This window comes from Oncorhynchus mykiss, chromosome 26, assembly GCF_057628025.1.
Source record: "Oncorhynchus mykiss isolate SJ-2025 chromosome 26, ASM5762802v1, whole genome shotgun sequence".
In the NCBI taxonomy this organism is placed as follows: Eukaryota; Metazoa; Chordata; class Actinopteri; order Salmoniformes; family Salmonidae; genus Oncorhynchus; species Oncorhynchus mykiss.
Genome location: NC_143047.1, coordinates 33,161,790 through 33,182,115, shown reverse-complemented (window position 1 = coordinate 33,182,115; position 20,326 = coordinate 33,161,790). Strand labels below are relative to the sequence as shown.

At 45.9% G+C, this 20,326-nt stretch overlaps 1 protein-coding gene across 18 annotated transcripts in view; it reads right to left on the bottom strand.

The window, feature by feature from the left end:
- LOC100136262 (TP53-binding protein 1) overlaps window positions 1–20,326 on the bottom strand; it is a 55,214-nt gene that overhangs the window by 23,389 nt on the left and 11,499 nt on the right. For 6 of the 18 annotated variants that reach the window (XM_090222764.1, XM_090222763.1, XM_090222767.1 and 3 more), the window contains exons 10-22: window positions 19,249–19,340; window positions 18,965–19,152; window positions 14,979–16,404; window positions 13,034–13,150; window positions 12,442–12,633; window positions 11,575–11,641; window positions 8,043–8,162; window positions 4,561–4,918; window positions 4,185–4,253; window positions 3,576–3,728; window positions 3,226–3,449; window positions 2,332–2,502; window positions 96–487 (exon numbers count right to left, since the gene is read on the bottom strand). In XM_090222764.1, coding sequence (XP_090078890.1) covers window positions 96–487; window positions 2,332–2,502; window positions 3,226–3,449; window positions 3,576–3,728; window positions 4,185–4,253; window positions 4,561–4,918; window positions 8,043–8,162; window positions 11,575–11,641; window positions 12,442–12,633; window positions 13,034–13,150; window positions 14,979–16,404; window positions 18,965–19,152; window positions 19,249–19,340 — 3,569 coding nt within the window. The remainder of the gene's footprint in view (window positions 1–95; window positions 488–2,331; window positions 2,503–3,225; window positions 3,450–3,575; window positions 3,729–4,184; window positions 4,254–4,560; window positions 4,919–8,042; window positions 8,163–11,574; window positions 11,642–12,441; window positions 12,634–13,033; window positions 13,151–14,978; window positions 16,405–18,964; window positions 19,153–19,248; window positions 19,341–20,326) is intronic. The other 12 variants (XM_090222771.1, XM_090222769.1, XM_090222773.1 and 9 more) reach the window with 5 other exon arrangements.

Genomic DNA, 20,326 nt, shown 5'->3' with positions numbered 1-20,326 from the left:
TTCTAGAGCTCCGACTTTCCGACCTGAAGATCACTGACGTCATGATTTGACCTCATATTTTTCAGAGTTCCCAGTTGTTTTGAACGCAGAATCACCTGTGCTGAAGTACTCGTCCTCCAGCAGTGCCGTGACCTCAGTGTCCAGGGGGATGGGGTCGCACAGCAGGATGTCCTTGCCCGTGACCTCGCACTCATAGCTGTCATCGAAGAGCAGCCGGTAACGCCCCTCGCCCAGGTCCTTGGTGATGCGGCCTGAGTAGAAGTAGCCGTTGCTGGACCACTTGGCCACCACGCGAAGCCCCACGAAGCTGCTCCCAGCTGGGCTGCTTTCATCTTGGGAAATGGTGGTGAGGAGAGACGTGGAGGAGTGGCTGGGGACCGCTGGGCTGTCTGGGATGTGCGGGGTGGGACACAGGCGGGTGTAGGGCTCATCCTCGGAGGAGGACAGTGGTTGGCCGCGGGCATTGGTACGAGGGACGCCGGCACCCCTGAGAGAGTCAATAGGACAAAGAGCACCATCAACATTTTGAACATTACAGACATATGTTTAGAAACGTTATGTAAAGAATAGATCAGCGTTACTCCTCCAGTGGAACAGACCAGTCATGTTCTATATACTGCACATTTCTTCAAGTAGTGCTTTAAAGTCTGGGCTCCTTTTAGTCAATAAGAAACATACATGTTAGACAGGGACAGCTGTGTTGCATTGAGATGATAGGTGAAGACAGGAAAAGGAGACAGCTGTGTTGCATTGAGATGATAGGTGAAGACAGGAAAAGGAGACAGCTGTGTTGCATTGAGACGATTAGTGAAGACAGGAAAAGGAGACAGCTGTGTTGCATTGAGACGATTGGTGAAGACAGGAAAAGGAGACAGCTGTGTTGCATTGAGACGATAGGTGAAGACAGGAAAAGGAGACAGCTGTGTTGCATTGAGACGATTGGTGAAGACAGGAAAAGGAGACAGCTGTGTTGCATTGAGATGATTGGTGAAGACAGGAAAAGGAGACAGCTGTGTTGCATTGAGATGATTGGTGAAGACAGGAAAAGGAGACAGCTGTGTTGCATTGAGATGATTGGTGAAGACAGGAAAAGGAGACAGCTGTGTTGCATTGAGATGATTGGTGAAGACAGGAAAAGGAGACAGCTGTGTTGCATTGAGATGATTGGTGAAGACAGGAAAAGGAGACAGCTGTGTTGCATTGAGATGATTGGTGAAGACAGGAAAAGGAGACAGCTGTGTTGCATTGAGATGATTGGTGAAGACAGGAAAAGGAGACAGCTGTGTTGCATTGAGATGATTGGTGAAGACAGGAAAAGGAGACAGCTGTGTTGCATTGAGATGATTGGTGAAGACAGGAAAAGGAGACAGCTGTGTTGCATTGAGATGATTGGTGAAGACAGGAAAAGGAGACAGCTGTGTTGCATTGAGATGATTGGTGAAGACAGGAAAAGGAGACAGCTGTGTTGCATTGAGATGATTGGTGAAGACAGGAAAAGGAGACAGCTGTGTTGCATTGAGATGATTGGTGAAGACAGGAAAAGCAGACAGCTGTGTTGCATTGAGATGATTGGTGAAGACAGGAAAAGGAGACAGCTGTGTTGCATTGAGATGATTGGTGAAGACAGGAAAAGGAGACAGCTGTGTTGCATTGAGATGATTGGTGAAGACAGGAAAAGGAGACAGCTGTGTTGCATTGAGATGATTGGTGAAGACAGGAAAAGGAGACAGCTGTGTTGCATTGAGATGATTGGTGAAGACAGGAAAAGGAGACAGCTGTGTTGCATTGAGATGATAGGTGAAGACAGGAAAAGGAGACAGCTGTGTTGCATTGAGATGATTAGTGAAGACAGGAAAAGGATAATGTCAGCAGGGACCCTGTGGGATTGGAGAGACAATGGTCTGGAACAAATACCTGGGCTACTGCAGCTCTCTAGAAACAGCAGGATGGAGGATCCTTGTTCTAAAGCTAGGAACCCAAAATGTTCAATTTCTGTACTCAATTCTAAGGTTTCATTAAACTATCTCAGTGTCTCATCTCAGGTTGACTTGTTTTCAAAATGGAAGCATAAAGGTTGGAAAAAACGTACACGCACCCACACATGTTTTAGAATGCTGAATGATGTCGGGAAGCAACCAACTCCCATGCGTTGCACACTGGTTGAATCGCGTTGCATTACTATTTTGGGAAGGCACAATTGGCTACGTACGTGCTGGCGTGGATGTAGTTGTGTTTGTTCATGCACCTAATGTCTGCTTTTGATGATGTCACTAGGTGTTTCTGAAACTCTGACCCACTACAGCTCCAGTGGCGTCCCTAGACAGGGCTCACCTGGACAGGGGTGAGCGGGACGGAGGTCTGCCCCTCCTGGCTCTTCCGCGGGGCGTCAATGGGGTGAATGCCCGTGACCCATGGAGTCCTTGAACTCTCTCGCTCATGAACTCTGACCCTGCCGTTTGACCCCTGTGGCCCCTCTGCTGTGGCCCACTCCCCCTCCTGGGGCTGCAGACAGAGAGGAAAGGGACAGGGAAGGATGAATCATCCCATAAAAGCTGAACTAAGGTCAGTTTTATATTTTTCCTTATGATGGTTGAGGTTAGGGTTGGGGAGGGTTAGCTGATCCTAGATCTATGCCCAGGCCAAGTTCTACCAAGAGAAGGACGGTCAGTACAGCAGAAATGGGGCAGCTGATGGATACCCCTATTGTGACCATATGGGTTGGTCCATCTAGGGGAGCAGTTGTGGATAGGGCCTTAGAATAACTTATCTGGGTGTTGGGTTGGGGGGTTGTGGCGGAGGGGTAGTTAGACAGTGGACAAAGTCAAAGACTGACATATGCATGCATACCTGTCAACACGTAAGAGTGGTTAAAAGCATAGACATAGAATGTCACTTCTAGTAATTCTATTTCTATGGTTAAGAGGGTACTTAGATACTGAACCCTTGTTAGTATAGGAATTATTTTGTTTCTCTGATGTTTGTTGTTGACAGGTGTGAAAATGTGCGTGCAAAGACAACAGAGATTAAGACTAAGAAATAAGCACAATAAATAGTGTTAGAGCATGGATATAGATCATGTTACAGAAGACTAGACTGAGGGCCACTCATTACAAGAAGGCAGAAGGCAGTCACTAGACGGAAAAGGTCAATTCAGATCAGGAAATTAACTGCATGCATCATTTAAAAAAAATACAATCCAATTCAAACCCATGTCCATTACAGTACCTGACAGACTTGGCCCCTCGGCTGGGAGGCATGATAAACTCAGGGCCCCTCTGGGCAGGACCCGTGACTATGCTGGTGCCCCCGGAGCTGTGCTGCAGGCTGGAAGCTTTGGAGGACAGAGAGCTGACATCACCCAGGTCACCGGAGGTCATGGAGCTGCCGGTGCGACACGGAGAGATGTCGCTTTCCAACACACGGCTGTCCACCACCGGCTCCTCCGACTCCTGAGGAAGAGAACGAACACACGAACACACACACACACACACACACACACACAGCAACAGTGAGGCGTAATCAATGTCAAAAAGAAAGAGTTGAAAGGTCTATGAGCTAAATGGCTTGGTCCCCACCTCAGTGACCTTACAGTCCACCTCTCTCCCGTCCTCGTAGTACACGTCTGTGATGATGCGTGTGACCGTCGTCCGCACTTCCTGAATGGTCCGCACGTGTCTGCGATGGGCGGGACCAGCAGCTGCCCTCGAGGGTGGGGTCTCTGGCTCGCCCTGTCACACAGAAGGGGGTGGAGTTAACCCTTGACCCTCAGAATGCGTTCTTCGCTTACAGCCCCTGATGGGTGTATGTATCAAGTATCTCAGAGCAGAAGTGCTGATCTAGGATCAGTTGTGCCTCAGAGATCATAATGAATAAGATTACATGGGCAGGTTGGACCAGATCCTAGATCAGCACCCCTGAGACGTTTGATACATTCAGCCCTTGATCTGCTACAAGGTCACTCCAGTTTTATATTCTGTCAGAGATAAAAATCATAAAATACAATAAGCAATTGTCAATTTATGAATTGAATTTCAAACAGGATGCCAATCTTGATCTGCTAACCGTTAAGGAGTAGGGGCTAGCAGGAGGGACAATGGTTGTTTCTGTTATTCGGACATGTTATTATTGTTCCATTTTGACATTGTAAGAAGGACAGGAGGTGTGAGGTAACTAAGGACCCTTACGCTGGCTGCTGGAGACCTGGGGCCAGCCGCTTCAAAACTGGTCTGCTGAAACGCCACTCTCTGACAAAGCTAGAGTCAGAGAGGAGGAAGCAAAAGGACACATGAGACAAGCAAGTTTGGATGAAGAGAGTGTAAGAAAGAGGGAGGGGGGCGACAAAACAGCAGGACATGAGACAGGCAAGGTGGATGAAGGGAGTGAGAGAGAAACAACAAAACAGGAGAACATGAGACAAGTAAGATTGATGAAAAGAAAGAGAGAGAACAAGGGGGGGAAATGTTGGTTAGGCTAGAAGAATAACGGACAGGAATCTCATCACTTTCTATCCCCTTGCAATATGATCAACCATATCCTTGTAGCTAACCCAGTGGCTCTTACCTTACTGGGTGAACTGGGAGAGATGGTGTTGTCAAAGCTTGTCTGCTGGGACACGGCCCTCTGTCTGATGGCAGCGGCTCTGGTGGGGGTGGATGGCTCCGGGGGCCCACACGGCTCTCTATCCCCAGCTGCGGTGCCTTTTTGTGGTGTTTTCACTGCTGGACGGCCTGGGGTGGATGGTTCAGCAGGAGGCTCTTTCTCTCTGAGCCCCAATGGCAACGTATGCTTCACTTCCTGGCGGGGGCTGGAGAGGGGCTCGGATTGGCTGTTGGGGAGGCTGATGCATTCCAGGGAGAGAGAGGGGATGGAGGGTCTTTGGGAGCTTTTCTGCTGTGAGGGTGAGCTGAACAGTTCCCCTCTGTGAAAGGTGAGAGAGACATTTCATATGTCAATGTCACAATCAACCACTTTCATTGTGTGGTGAGCGTTCAAGAGCCAAAATGGCTGCCGTGCATCACCCAGAGGGGCGCTACACATGGATGGGGTGAGTCCCTACACTGTAAAGCACTTTCAGGACTAATAGAAATACATGTATGCACATATAAATATACGGTGCCTTCAGAAAGTATTCATATCCCTTAAATTATTCCACATGTTGTTGTGTTACAGCCGGAAATACAAATGGATTAAATACATTTGTTTTCTCACCCATCTACACACAAACAAAGAGAAAACATATTTTTTGAAACTTTTGAAAATGAAATACAGACAGCTCTCATTTCCATAAGTACTCACACCCCTGAGTCAATACTTTGTAGAAGCACCGTTGGAAGTGATTACATCTGTGAGTCGTTCTGGGTAAATCTCTAAGAGCTTTCCACACCTGGATTGTGAAACATTTGCCCATTATTATTTTCATAATTCTTCAAGCTCCGTCAAATTGGTTGTTGATCATTGCTAGACAACCATTTTCAGGTCTTGCCGTAGATTTAAGTCAAAACTGTAACTCGCCCACTCAGGAACATTCACTGTCTTCTTGGTAAGCAACTCCGATGTAGATTTGGCCTTGTATTTTAGGTTATTGTCCTGCTAAAAGGTGAATTCATCTCCCAGTGTCTGGTGGAAAGCAGACTGAACCAGGTTTTCCTCTAGGATTTTCCCTGTGCTTAGCTTCATTACGTTTATTTTTTATCCTGAAAAACTCCCCAGTCCTGAAGCATACCCATAACAGCCAGCACTATGCCTGAAATAGAGTGGTACTCTAATGTGTTGTATTGGATTTGCCCCAAACATATCACTTTGTATTCAGGACAAAAAGTGAATTGCTTTGCCACATTTTTAGCAGTATTACTTTAGTGCCTTGTTGCAAACAGGATGCATGTTTTGGAATATTTGTATTCTGTACAGGCTTCCTATTTTTCACTCTGTCATTTAGGTTAGTATTGTGGAATAGCTACAATGTTGTTGATCCATCCTCAGTTTTCTATCACAGCCATGAAACTAACTGTTTTAAAGTCAACATTGGCCTCCCCATGGTGAAATCCCTGAGCAGTTTCCTTCCTCTCCGGAAACTGAGTTAGGAAGGACAGCTATATCTTTGTAGTGACTGGATGTATTGATACACCATCCAAAGTGTAATTAATAACTTCACCATGCTCAAAGGGATATTCAATGTCTGCTTTTTTCTTTCTTTTTTTTACCCATCTACCAATAGGTGACCTTGGCGAGGCATTGGAAAACCTCCCTGGTGGTTGAATCTGTCTGAAATGTTATGCTCAACTGAGGGACCTTACAGACAATTGTATGAGTGGGGTACAGAGATGAGGTAGTCATTAAAAATTATGTTCACCACTATTATTGCACACAGAGTGAGCCCATGCAACTTATTATGTGAGTTGTTCAGCACATTTTTACTCCTGAACTTATTTAGGCTTTCCATAACAAAGGGGTTGAATACTTATTGACTCAAGACATTTCAGCGTTCCATTTTTAATGAATTTGTTAAAATGTAAAAAGTCAGAATTCCCCTTTGACATTATGGGGTATTGCGTGTAGGCTGGTGACAAAAAAGATACATTTAATTAATTTTAAATTCAAGCTGTAACACAACATAATGTGGAGAAAGTCAAGGGGTTTGAATACGTTCTGAAAGCAATGTATATAAACTTATAGAAGGGCTGATATCATCCTTTGCCAAACGTTAATAAAGGTTTCAATATTGCCTCTGTAGTCCTGTAATGGTAGGACAGAGAAGCAGGTCCAACTAGGGCTGTGGTGTGTTGTGTGGACACCTTGAAAAAGACCTTGTTATAACACCTCGACAGGACAAAACCAAACAGAGCCTCCATCTCTCTAAGGGGGCATGAATGGTACCCAAAATAGCAGAGAAGTAGGTCTCTCTCACACGCACGCACACACACTCAACCTACTTCCTGAATTCTAAAGATATACCAGGACAGGTAGAGGGTTGTCAAGGTCAAATGGACACAAGATTGGAGCAGACAATTAATGTCCCTTGTTTATCCCAATCGGACATACCATGAAACTCTAATTAATAGCATGGGTGTTTATTTGCTTAAAATCACTCAACACAACAGGCGCTTATTAGAGACAGGCGACTATTTGAGCTAAACAACTATTTCCTTAATAATGCACACAGCTTTTGCTCACTTGCATAGTTAATTCACTTCTAGCATTTTAATAAATGTTCTTCATTTTCTGCACTAATGTGTTATCATTTACACACTGTCACATTTCTGTCTTAGTATGCCTCTACTTTAAGAAAAAAAAAGTATAATTATTCTCCTATTTGACTGTGCAATTTTGGCAGTTCTTACTTTCGCCACTAGTGTGCGATCAGCCGATTTCTAGGGTTCTGTACTCCAGGAGTTGACTGTTTTTGTGTTTGCCAGTTAGCTAGCAGTTCTCAGCGGGTTGCAGCCAACGGCTAGCAGTTTCTTACTGCTGATTAAAACAGATGACTGACATAACTTTTTCTAGTCATTACTGAATTATTCAATGTAACAAATCAAACATGAAACCTTGTAAACAATTCATTTAGACCCAGCGTTTATTTGAAACAGGCGTATATTTGAAACAGGCGTATATTTGCTGAAATGTGTGCCACTGCCCGGCTTTTAAAATGGACAAGCTGCTATTTGAGACTAGGTTTAATTTAAGTTTTACAGGACTTTAAAACAGAAGGGATACTCTGAGGCCACAATAGACATTTGGCTTGTGTTACTATAAGGCTCTCATTTCAGCCAGCAGGGGGAGCTATTATACTGGGAATCAACTGACTATACTTCAGGTTGGCACCAAATGCTCAGAGACAAACGTTAGATTTCGAAGGCGTGCTGAAAAGAAATATCCGTATCATGCAACCGAAGAGATCAGTCCGAAACTGGGAGGTAGCCTACAATCCAAATTTGTCCACTAAGAAACGCTCGTTTTAAGGTTTGCATTGCGCAACATTTTTTAAATGTTGTGCCACACTGACCTGATGAACACAACCCATGTCAGAGGCCATACACGTTGTTTACCTGACAGGGGTTCCAGGGTCACTGGGATGGGCCTCGGCCTGGTCCTCCATCACCTGTCTGTGGGCCTCCCTCACCCTGCTGAACACAGAGGGGCTGGGCAGGGGGCTGGGGACAGGGACACTGGTCATACAACAAGCCAATAGTATGTCATGAAATTGCCTTGCAATGCAGTATTCTCCATTTCCTTGGGGAAGAACGGAAATGTGTCTTTATACTAGAACCAAACCCCCTGAGACACACGCGGAGACACCCTGAGCAGTCCCTTACCAGAAGGCAAAACGTCAGGAGTCGGCATCTAGGATACTGACACCAGCAACCCCCCAGCGAATTCAAAACTACTTTCGTAACCCGAGTGTCAACTCAACTGTGCATGGTAAAAGGATGAGCACTCACCACTCACCCAGAGACGGCGCTCCTAGTGGCTGGAGACTAATGCAGGGAAACTTAAATCAGTTCCACCAAATTTCTATCAACATGTTAAATGTGCAACCAGAGGGGGAAAAAAATTCTAGATCACCTGTACTCCACACACAGAGGCGTGTACCAAGCTCTCCCTCCATTTGGTAAATCCGACCACAACTCTATCCTCCTGATTCCTGCTTACAAGCAAAAATTAAAGCAGGAAGCACCAGTGACTCAGTCTATAAAAAAAAGTGGTCAGATGAAGCAAATGCTAAACTACAGGACTGTTTTGCTATCACAGACTGGAACATGTTCCGGGATTCTTGCGATGGCATTGAGGAGTACACCACATCAGTCACTGGCTTTATCAATAAGTGCATCGAGGATGTCGTCCCCAGTGACTGTACGTACATACCCCAACCAGAAGCCATGGATTACAGGCAACATTCGCGCTGAGCTAAAGGGTAGAGCTGCCGCTTTCAAGGTGCGGGACTCTAACCCGGAAGCTTACAAGAAATCCTGCTATGCCCTGCAACGAACCATCAAACAGGCAAAGCGTCAATACAAGGCTAAGATTGAATCATACTACACCGGCTCCGACACTTGTCTTATATGGCAGGGCTTGCAAACTACTACAGACTACAAAGGGAAGCACAACTGCGAGCTGCCCAGTGACCCAAGCCTACCAGACGAGCTAAATCACTTCTATGCTCGCTTCGAGGCATGCATGAGAGCATCAGCTGTTCCGGACGACTGTGTGATCACGCTCTCCGTAGCCGACGTGAGCAAGACCTTTAAACAGGTCAACATACACAAGACTGCGGGGCCAGACGGTTTACCAGGACGTGTGCTCCGGGCATGTGCTGGCCAACTGACAGGTGTCTTCACTAACATTTTCAACATGTCCCTGATTGAGTCTGTAATACCAACATGTTTCAAGCAGACCACCATAGTCCCTGTGCCCAAGATCACAAAGGCAACCTGCCTAAACGACTACAGACCCGTAGCACTCACGTCCGTAGCCACAAAATGCTTTGAAAGGTTGGTAATGGCTCACATCAACACCATTATCCCAGAAACATTAGACCCACTCCAATTTGCATACCGCCCAAACAGATCCACAGAATATACAATCTCTATTGCACTCCACACTGCCCTTTCCCACCTCGACAAAAGGAACACTTATGTGAGAATGCTATTCATTGACTACAGCTCAGCATTCAACACCATAGTACCCTCAAAGCTCATCACTAAGCTAAGGATCCTGGGACTAAACACCTCCCTCTGCAACTGGATCCTGGACATCCTGACGGGACGCCCCCAGGTGGTGAGGGTAGGTAGCAACACATCTGCCAAGCTGATCCTCAACACTGGAGTTCCACAGGGGTACGTGCTCAGTCCCCTCCTGTACTACCTGTTCACCCACGACTGCACGGCCAGGCACAACTCCAACACCCTCATTAAGTTTGCAGATAACACAACAGTGAACACCTGATCACCGACAACGACGAGACAGCCTATAGGGAGGTCAGAGACCTGACCGGGTGGTGCCAGAATAACAACCTATCCCTCAACATAACCAAGACTAAGGAGATGATTGTGGACTACAGGAAAAGGAGGACCGAGCACGCCCCCATTCTCATCGACGGGGCTGTAGTGGAGCAGGTTCCTTGGTGTCCATCCACATCAACAACAAACTAGAATGGTCCAAACACACCAAGACAGTCGTGAAGAGGGCACGACAAACCTATTCCCCCTCAGGAAACTAAAAAGATATGGCATGGGTCCTCAGATCCTAAAAAGGTTCTACAGCTGCAACATCGAGAGCATCCTGACTTGACTGGTTGCATCACTGCCTGGTACGGCAATTGCTCGGCCTCTGCCTGCAAGACACTTTCAGAGGGTAGTGCGTACGGCCCAGTACATCACTGGGGCTAAGCTGCCTGCCATCCAGGAACTCTACACCAGGCGGTGTCAGAGGAAGGCCCTAAAAATGGTCAAAGACCCCAGTCATAGACTGTTCTCTCTACTACTGCATGGCAAGCGGTACCGAAGTGCCAAGTCTACACCCCCAAGCCATAAGACTCATGAACAGGTCATCAAATGGCTACCCGGACTATTTGCATTGTGTGTCCCCCCCAAACCCCCTTTTTACGCTGCTACTACCCTCTGTTTATCATATATGCATAGTCACTTTAACTACAGTGGGGGCAAAAATGTTTTTTTTTTTTTTTTTTTCTCCCGGAGAACTTGCACAATTGTTGGCTGACTAAATACATTTTTGCCCCACTGTATATATTCATGTACATACTACCTCAATTGGGCCGACCAACCAGTGCTCCTGCACATTGGCTAACCAGGCGATCTGCATTGTGTCCCGCCACCCACCAACCCTTCTTTTACACCACTGCTACTCTCTGTTCATCATATGTGCATAGTCACTTTAACCATATGTACATACTACCTCAATCAGCCTGACTAACCGGTGTCTGTATGTAGCCTCGCTACTTTTATGGCCTCGCTACTGTATATAGCCTGTCTTTTTACTGTTGTTTTATTTCTTTACCTACCCATTGTTCACCTAACACCTTTTTTGCACTATTGGTTAAAGCCTGTAAGTAAGCATTTCCCTGTAAGGTCTACAGTGAAATGTTGTATTCGACGCACGTGACAAATAAACTTTGGTTTGAGTTGATACAAACCATGGAAACCAAATGACCTGACAAAGTCAGGTAATACATGTATACGTAAATACATTTAAATATATGCAAATAAATGCAAATGTCAGCCATGATCATTCACTGACAGTTGTAACATACTGTATTAAGCATCTTTGTATATATACACATTATTCTATAATATTCTCAACAGTGCTCTTATTTGGGGTACAGAGTTGTGAACAAAAAGGCATCCCAGTATGAAAAAAGTATGAAAATGTATGCACACACACTACTGTAAGTGGCTCTGGATAAGAGTGTCTGCTAAATGACTAAAATGGAAACAAAATAATATTAAATGAAGCTGAATCGTGATAATGAGATGTAGGAATCCATTTGGGACACAGTCAAATCCCAGGCAGGGGAAAAAGCCTGAAATCGGGCTGCTTTGCATAGAAACCAAAGCGGGTTACCTGGTTACAGCCTTGACAACGGTGGTAACCTTGGAGACAGAGCCTTCCTCGTCTGATTGCGGTGGCTCTGGGAGGAAAAGAAAAGTGTTTAATTTGGTGTTTTGGGGGGTTGAACAAAAGAAATCAACAAACAAACTGAGACGTCTATTCTTGCAGTAAAGGTGTGAGAGTCAGCAGATGTCACATTTCTATACATCAATGGATACGCTTCAGTAGTCACATGAAACCCTTTTAATTCTATGTACACAGTTGTTGGATATTGTTTGATGCTGTTTGCATTTTCTATGGACCACCGTACCATCTGAAAGATAGTCCCTTGTCCCTCCATGGTATCAACACACAGATTCACAAGAAAATAACATACAGATGTCTTGAACATCCATAGGCAAACAAAAAGGTCACATACGTGGTCATATCACGTTTATAAGCAGACATTGGAATATAAACCATTACAACAGCTATAATTCCTATTCCATTGGTAATAACGTGGTAACCCAGCAGGCCTTAATGAGGAATGTTATTTTTATTGTCTTTTGTAGGTTCTAAACAGGCCAAACACTTAGGTAATGACACCATAATGTCTTTGTCTTGTGGATCTTTATTTGATTGTCATGTTTCCCCCACAGCTCCCTCTGCTGGGATCTCCACTGGGCCAGTACTGACTGGCAATTTAGAATTACACCCACCTGTGTGGTCTTGTTGTGACATTGATTGCCATTGCCTTGCACGCTGAAGGGCTCATACCCCAAACGTTTGTGCGGCAATAAAAATGTAAATGTAAGTTTATTTACCGGAGTGCTGTCCTATTTCTGTTCTTTGAATAATGTGGTAACAACACATTAATAATCGGCCTATAACAGCTCTTACTCTGCAGGCTGAAGTGTTCTGAGCTGCCCTCCTCCACAGGGGTCACCAGCTTCATCCGCAAACTCAGTTTCCCATCAGCCCCGTCGGCCGTGTCCTCGCCACTCTCCCCCGCCGTGATTTCACTGGTCGCCATCGCCGTCTCCGTGGAAACATCACCCACCGCCGCGGACTTCTCAGAGAAGGAAGTCATGTCTGAGGAAAACAAAAAGAGCCAACAACCACCACGATGTAATCTGGCTCAGATTAGAGCCTCTCTGGGGGATCCTACTAGCGAACCATGATATTGGAATGAGGTGAGGTGACTGGGAGAACAACTGTGTTTGTGTAAAGGGGGTGGGTGCGACAAAGAGAGAGAGTATGTGTGTGTGTGTGTGTACCTGAATGGGTGAATCGGAGAGAGAGGGTGAGTGTGTGTTGATGTATGAGGGCGAGTGTGAGTGTGTGTGTGTGTGTGTGTGGGATAGAGAGTGAGTGTGAAGTGATGTGTGAGACTATATAGGTTGGTGGTTAGAATACTTTGATTCAGTTCACATGGTAAAGCTGGCTATGGAGAGAGCCAGTTGATAGTATTTCTTGAGGGGGAGGAACCCACCAATCGGAGTGCTGTGTCTTGGTGTCTGCTTCAACTGGCTGATCAGAGGGGGAGTGGCACTCACAGGAGGGCCAATCAGCTCGCCTTCTTTGGGGAGAGTGAAGTGGAATGGAATCTCTGCAGAGGACAAATATTAATACAAACAAAAACCATTACGATCTCTGAACAGACTGAAATGACGACAGGCTCCTGGTAGCCCAATGGATTTACTGCAGGGACAAAACACTTTGAATTCAATAGAGTTGGCTGAGTCTTTTATCACCACCTTCCCTTCATGGCCACTGATCTGAAGGGACTAGGACACATGAAAGCAAACTAGATGAAAATCTATCAAATCTTTCAGCTATCAGTGGTCAGCAAGCAAGCACGTGGGGGGGGAAGTGTCTACTTATTTATGGAATCACTTCAAAAGCTGTTAAATCAATAAGCAAAAATACACGTTTTTGAACAACCCCCCCATCCCACACAGCAAGAGCAACACCCCATCCCACACATACCCCTGGTGACCTACCCCACCCCATCCCACACAGCAAGAGCAACACCCCATCCCACACATACCCCTGGTGACCTACCCCACCCCATCCCACACAGCAAGAGCAACACCCCATCCCACACATACCCCTGGTGACCTACCCCACCCCATCCCACACATACGCCTGGTGACCTACCCCACCCCATCCCACACATATGCCTGGTGACCTACCCCACCCCATCCCACACATACCCCTGGTGTTCCCCGCCACCCCATCGAAAACATACCCCTGGTGTTCCCCACCACCCCATCCTAAACATACCCCTGGTGTTCCACCCCATCCCAAACATACCCCTGGTGTTCCACCCCATCCCAAACATACCCCTGGTGTTCCACCCCATCCTAAACATACCCCTGGTGTTCCACCCCATCCCAAACATACCCCTGGTGACCTACCCCACCCCATCCCACACAGCAAGAGCAACACCCCATCCCACACATACCCTTGGTGACCTACCCCACCCCATCCCACACAGCAAGAGCAACACCCCATCCCACACAGCAAGAGCAACACCCCATCCCACACATACCCCTGGTGACCTACCCCACCCCATCCCACACAGCAAGAGCAACACCCCATCCCACACATACCCTTGGTGACCTACCCCACGCCATCCCACACAGCAAGAGCAACACCCCATCCCACACATACCCCTGGTGACCTACCCCACCCCATCCCACACATACGCCTGGTGACCTACCCCACCCCATCCCACACATACGCCTGGTGACCTACCCCACCCCATCCCACACATACGCCTGGTGACCTACCCCACCCCATCCCACACATACCCCTGGTGTTCCCCGCCACCCCATCGAAAACATACCCCTGGTGTTCCCCACCACCCCATCCTAAACATACCCCTGGTGTTCCCCACCACCCCATCGAAAACATACCCCTGGTGTTCCCCACCACCCCATCGAAAACATACCCCTGGTGTTCCCCACCACCCCATCCTAAACATACCACTGGTGTTCCACCCCATCCCAAACATACCCCTGGTGTTCCCCACCACCCCATCGAAAAAATACCCCTGGTGTTCCCCACCACCCCATCCTAAACATACCCCTGGTGTTCCCCCCCACCACCATCCCAAACATACCCCTGATGCCCCCCCATCCCCCAACATACCCCTGGTGACCCACCCCATCCCCCAACCTCGGTCTACACGTAATATATTGGACAAAAACAAACTTCTATCTAATTCATGTATTCTTAATAGTCTTTCATCGTTTCCTTGTGTCCTCGCTCCTCAAAACGCATTGGAGGTGAGGGAAGAAGGTCTGAGGTTCCTCCCCTCTGATCTTTTCCTACAATGTGTTTTGAGAAGGAAAGAAAGAAGAGAGGACACAAGGAATCAAGGAAATGCTATTGAGTCACCTGATATCTCCACAGGCATCTAGGCCTCTCACCTCCAGAGCTGTCACTGAGGCTCTTGTCTCGGAGCCCCTCTGCTTCCCTAGACCCTTCCTTATCAGCCTGGGTGAGTCCGATTGGTACCAGCTGGGTGTCCTTCAGCTGTGACCCTGTGCCATTGGACGACACTGACCCCCGCCGGCTTGCCACTGGCTGAGACGTGCCCATGTTAGACGGCGACTTCACTTCCTTCTCCAGTAGCTGGGAGCTCCTCTCACTCTCCTCCAGCACAATGATGCTGCTGCAGCTCTCCTCCTCTCCTACTCCTCCCTCGCTACTGGAGTGCGAGACAGGGAACTTCCCTATTTTTTCCTCCTCTTCTTCCTCCATGGGCTCTGGAGAAAGCACCTGGCTCTGAGAGAGAGACAGATAGAGGCCTGAGCCCTCGGGCCCCAACGTGCTGTCGTGCTGCTTCTCTCCCCCCTCCTCCATCCCTTCTTCATCTGCTTTGTTTTTCTCCTTTGGGCTGTTGGTAGCAGTGCCTCCATGCTCCTGCGATAAAGACTGTATGGATTTAGACGGGTCCCGGTTTTTCTGTGAGCTCGTCGGGCTTCCCCCTCCTCCTGCTTCTCCTATGTCTCTCCTTCCTCCTCCATCTCTTCTGGAGTCTACACAAACACCTGGACTCGGAGAGAGAGCCTTCACTGATCCCACGTGAGACCTCTGTGGGAAAACAGACTGGGATTGAGACTGAGACAGGGAGGGTAAACTACAGGCAGCGCTATTCGAGGAAGAAGGCGTCTCCTGCACACAGCTGCTAGGGGTGAATAAGTCTATGGTTTCAAGCTTCTGTTGGGAGGAAGGAGAGGGGGAAGAGGCCTTGGCATCCTGCTTCTGAGAACTCTCTGTTTTGGTCACATTGATACCATCGTCGCCTATATTCACGTTGCGTACATTCAAAGTTGTCTGTTTGTGCGTGTCAGACTTCTGTGAAGTGCTACATTCCTCTCTCCTGGTACTTTCCCCGCTAGTCTTCAGTAAGTCAGGCACCTGAGGAACTTTAGGCAAAATAGCAGGTGTTTTTGGGTCAGAGGGGACCCCGTTACTTTCCCTCTTCTGGCTGTTACGTGAAATCACAGAGTCACTGGTGTCTATCCGTAGGCGTCCGTCCAGACCTTCTTCTATCTGTGTAGCCTGACTGTCCTCCTCGACATCCTTCCCCCCAGCCTGCATGGAAGCCTGCTGGGCCAGACTACAGCTCTGAGTATTCAGAGACAGCTCTAGTTGGAAAGAATCAATCACAGAGTGTTCTCGGTCAGTTGTTGTGGGTGCTTTGGACTGGGCGGGTGCAGCGGCCATCTTGGGTGAGCTTGAATCCAGGGCTGTGGGTTGGGATGATGATGTCACTTTCCTGCTGTGCGTCTCTTGTGGAGCTATGCTACTGCTTCCAGCCTCTTGGCTCTGGGTTGGGACAAATACATCCTTTGGAAAGGGAAAAAGAAGAAACTAAATTGGTGTTTTATGAACCTATAGGACTTAACCTGATTGAATAATGAGATTCTTGATCATCATAAAAAAAAAACATAATCCATAATAAGGGAAGAATAAAGAGAGATAAGGGTAGATCCCTGGTCTCCATTTATGTGGTACCATGTGGCTCAGTTGGTAGAGCACGGCACTTGCAACGCCACAAGAGGACTAGTAGGAGAAAAAAATTGTAGGAAAATGTATGCACTCAATACTGTGAGTCACTCTGGACAAGTGTGTCTGCTAAACCACTAACATTTAAATTAAAAAAATATATAGATATACGGATATACAGAAAGTATTCGCCCCCCTTGAACTTTGCGACCTTTTGCCACATTTCAGGCTTCAAACATAAAGATATAAAACTGTATTTTTTTGTGAAGAATCAACAACAAGTGGGACACAATCATGAAGTGGAACGACATTTATTGGATATTTCAAACTTTTTTAACAAATCAAAAACTGAAAAATTGGGCGTGCAAAATTATTCAGCCCCCTTAAATTAATACTTTGTAGCGCCACCTTTTGCTGCGATTACAGTTGTAAGTCGCTTGGGGTATGTCTCTATCAGTTTTGCACATCGAGAGACTGACATTTTTTCCCATTCCTCCTTGCAAAACAGCTCGAGCTCAGTGAGGTTGGATGGAGAGCATTTGTGAACAGCAGTTTTCAGTTCTTTCCACAGATTCTCGATTGGATTCAGGTCTGGACTTTGACTTGGCCATTCTAACACCTGGATATGTTTATTTTTGAACCATTCCATTGTAGATTTTGCTTTATGTTTTGGATCATTGTCTTGTTGGAAGACAAATCTCCGTCCCAGTCTCAGGTCTTTTGCAGACTCCATCAAGTTTTCTTCCAGAATGGTCCTGTATTTGGCTCCATCCATCTTCCCATCAATTTTAACCATCTTCCCTGTCCCTGCTGAAGAAAAGCAGGCCCAAACCATGATGCTGCCACCACCATGTTTGACAGTGGGGATGGTGTGTTCAGCTGTGTTGCTTTTACGCCAAACATAACGTTTTGCATTGTTGCCAAAAAGTTCCATTTTGGTTTCATCTGACCAGAGCACCTTCTTCCACATGTTTGGTGTGTCTCCCAGGTGGCTTGTGGCAAACTTTAAACAACACTTTCTTATGGATATCTTTAAGAAATGGCTTTCTTCTTGCCACTCTTCCATAAAGGCCAGATTTGTGCAATATACGACTGATTGTTGTCCTATGGACAGAGTCTCCCACCTCAGCTGTAGATCTCTGCAGTTCATCCAGAGTGATCATGGGCCTCTTGGCTGCATCTCTGATCAGTCTTCTCCTTGTATGAGCTGAAAGTTTAGAGGGACGGCCAGGTCTTGGTAGATTTGCAGTGGTCTGATACTCCTTCCATTTCAATATTATCGCTTGCACAGTGCTCCTTGGGATGTTTAAAGCTTGGGAAATCTTTTTGTATCCAAATCCGGCTTTAAACTTCTTCACAACAGTATCTCGGACCTGCCTGGTGTGTTCCTTGTTCTTCATGATGCTCTCTGCGCTTTTAACGGACCTCTGAGACTATCACAGTGCAGGTGCATTTATACGGAGACTTGATTACACACAGGTGGATTGTATTTATCATCATTAGTCATTTAGGTCAACATTGGATCATTCAGAGATCCTCACTGAACTTCTGGAGAGAGTTTGCTGCACTGAAAGTTCAGGGGCTGAATAATTTTGCACGCCCAATTTTTCAGTTTTTGATTTGTTAAAAAAGTTTGAAATATCCAATAAATGTCGTTCCACTTCATGATTGTGTCCCACTTGTTGTTGATTCTTCACAAAGAAATACAGTTGTATATCTTTATGTTTGAAGCCTGAAATGTGGCAAAAGGTCGCAAAGTTCAAGGGGGCCGAATACTTTCGCAAGGCACTGTAGTTACATTCAAAGGTGAAAGTTGTGTACAGAAAAATGTAAAGACTTCATTCTTGCCTAATACTCTCTAAAAGTATATAATCATACTATTTAGAACAAACTGTTTAGTAAAAACATACGCCGTAAGCAACATACTGTGTGTCAGACTTTGAGGAAACATGTACTTGTGGTTGTTCCACCTAGCTATCTTAAGATGAATCCACTAACTGTATGTCACTCTTGACAAGAGCGTGTGCTAAATGACTAAACTGTCAAAAAATAATACTAGGCTCATCCATACTGAGAAGACGTCATCTAATGCACAATTTGGTTGTTCCCCACCATGCTTTCATTTTGGTACAGCCCAAACCCTTACATGATTATCAGCTGTTGTCAAACACACATTGTTCTGAGTTCCTACTACATGAAAAGCCATGCATATGACATCCAGGCATTTAAAGCAAACTACATTTTCGAAATGACTCATACTATAAAACATGATATTTTTCACATTCCCAAACAGCCTACTATTTAGTACGCAAAAACGGATAACCGGACACGGCCATTGAGTTCAGTGCTAACTGAATCTATTTTTTCCCCACTGTCTGGTCAATGGATTAAAGATACGTACATGAGATAACTCAGGCTGGGTAGGCAGAGAGAGGGTCCTCTCCAACACAAAACCTGGGGAGTTCTGGGATACTGGGGTGGATGCCGAGGGGTGTGACTTAGGAGCTGGGTCCATGTCCATTGGCTCCTCCTCCTTACCATCCGATTGGTCCTCCGGAGGCATAGACGTGTCCATTGATTCGTCGGCACCTGCAGGGTTACCAGAAGTCTATCACTGAGTTCTATTTTTCAGAATAGAAACTAAAACAACTGACATGTCAACTGGATAAAAGAAAGTTTAGTTACCCAGTTCATTTTCTTGTCCTGTTGGTGAATTGGGGACGATGAAAGGTGTTTGGCTCAAGTTTTCCTGGGTGGGTGCTACAAACTCAGAGTTTCTATAGGAAGGGAAGGCAAAGATGAATGCAACAACCATTCTTCCTCTGATGAGGACAAAACAGAATCGCTGGCTGTGTTCAGTAGGGACAAAACGTTTTGAAATGGTAAAGTACTACCTCAACTTGACCAATTGGAACACAGATTTTCCTATTGTCCTACTGAACACAACCCAGGCCAACCCAAACAACAGGGCAACTGCTCCAGGGATGCAAACTCGTGATGGGCCCAAAAAGGTGACACTTTTTATTTGCACTTAAACATGCAAAACAAATCCCTGCCAGGGGGAAATGCAGGTTAACTAATTAAAAACAACAAATAATATCTACATGATCAGTATAAATATTGCACTTGGGAAAAAATCTTCTTAAAGTAGAAATATAATGCCTGTTTGTTTCATTTTATTTTTGCTCTATTATAGTGGCCAATATATACATCGATCAAGTGCACAAGGTTACGTGTGCAAAAATAACTTTCACTGAGTAAAAAAAATATATAATCCTCCCTCACTCACACACATGTGTTACTGTCAGGTTCAACACAACAAAAACAATATCTTTGGGCTACACTGAATAGTGTTACATTGTACACTTTCTGCCTCTGGACATCTGTTCTACAATGTGCCAGGAAAAGTGAGAGGGAAAGTGTGTCTTGTTCCTTTCACCTCTATTTTCATTCTGAAAATTAACCACATACTGTAGAGGGGAAACATTAGTTAACATTTCACAGATTTCCAGGGTCCAGTAAGCGACTAACGCGTTATAATTTGAGGAACGGCAAGGAGTCAATATCAGTTAATACTATAGCGAATTGGTTAGGTTACTAATGTTAGCTAGCTAACGTTAACTCAATTGCTTGATCAGATGAGTTGACTAATGTTTCTCAATATTTATCTGGCTAGTGTTGGTAAAGTAGGGATGGAGCTTTAAAACACAGACGTGCATTATGGGTAACGTAGTAAGTTAACTTTCGGTTTTCAATGCAATAA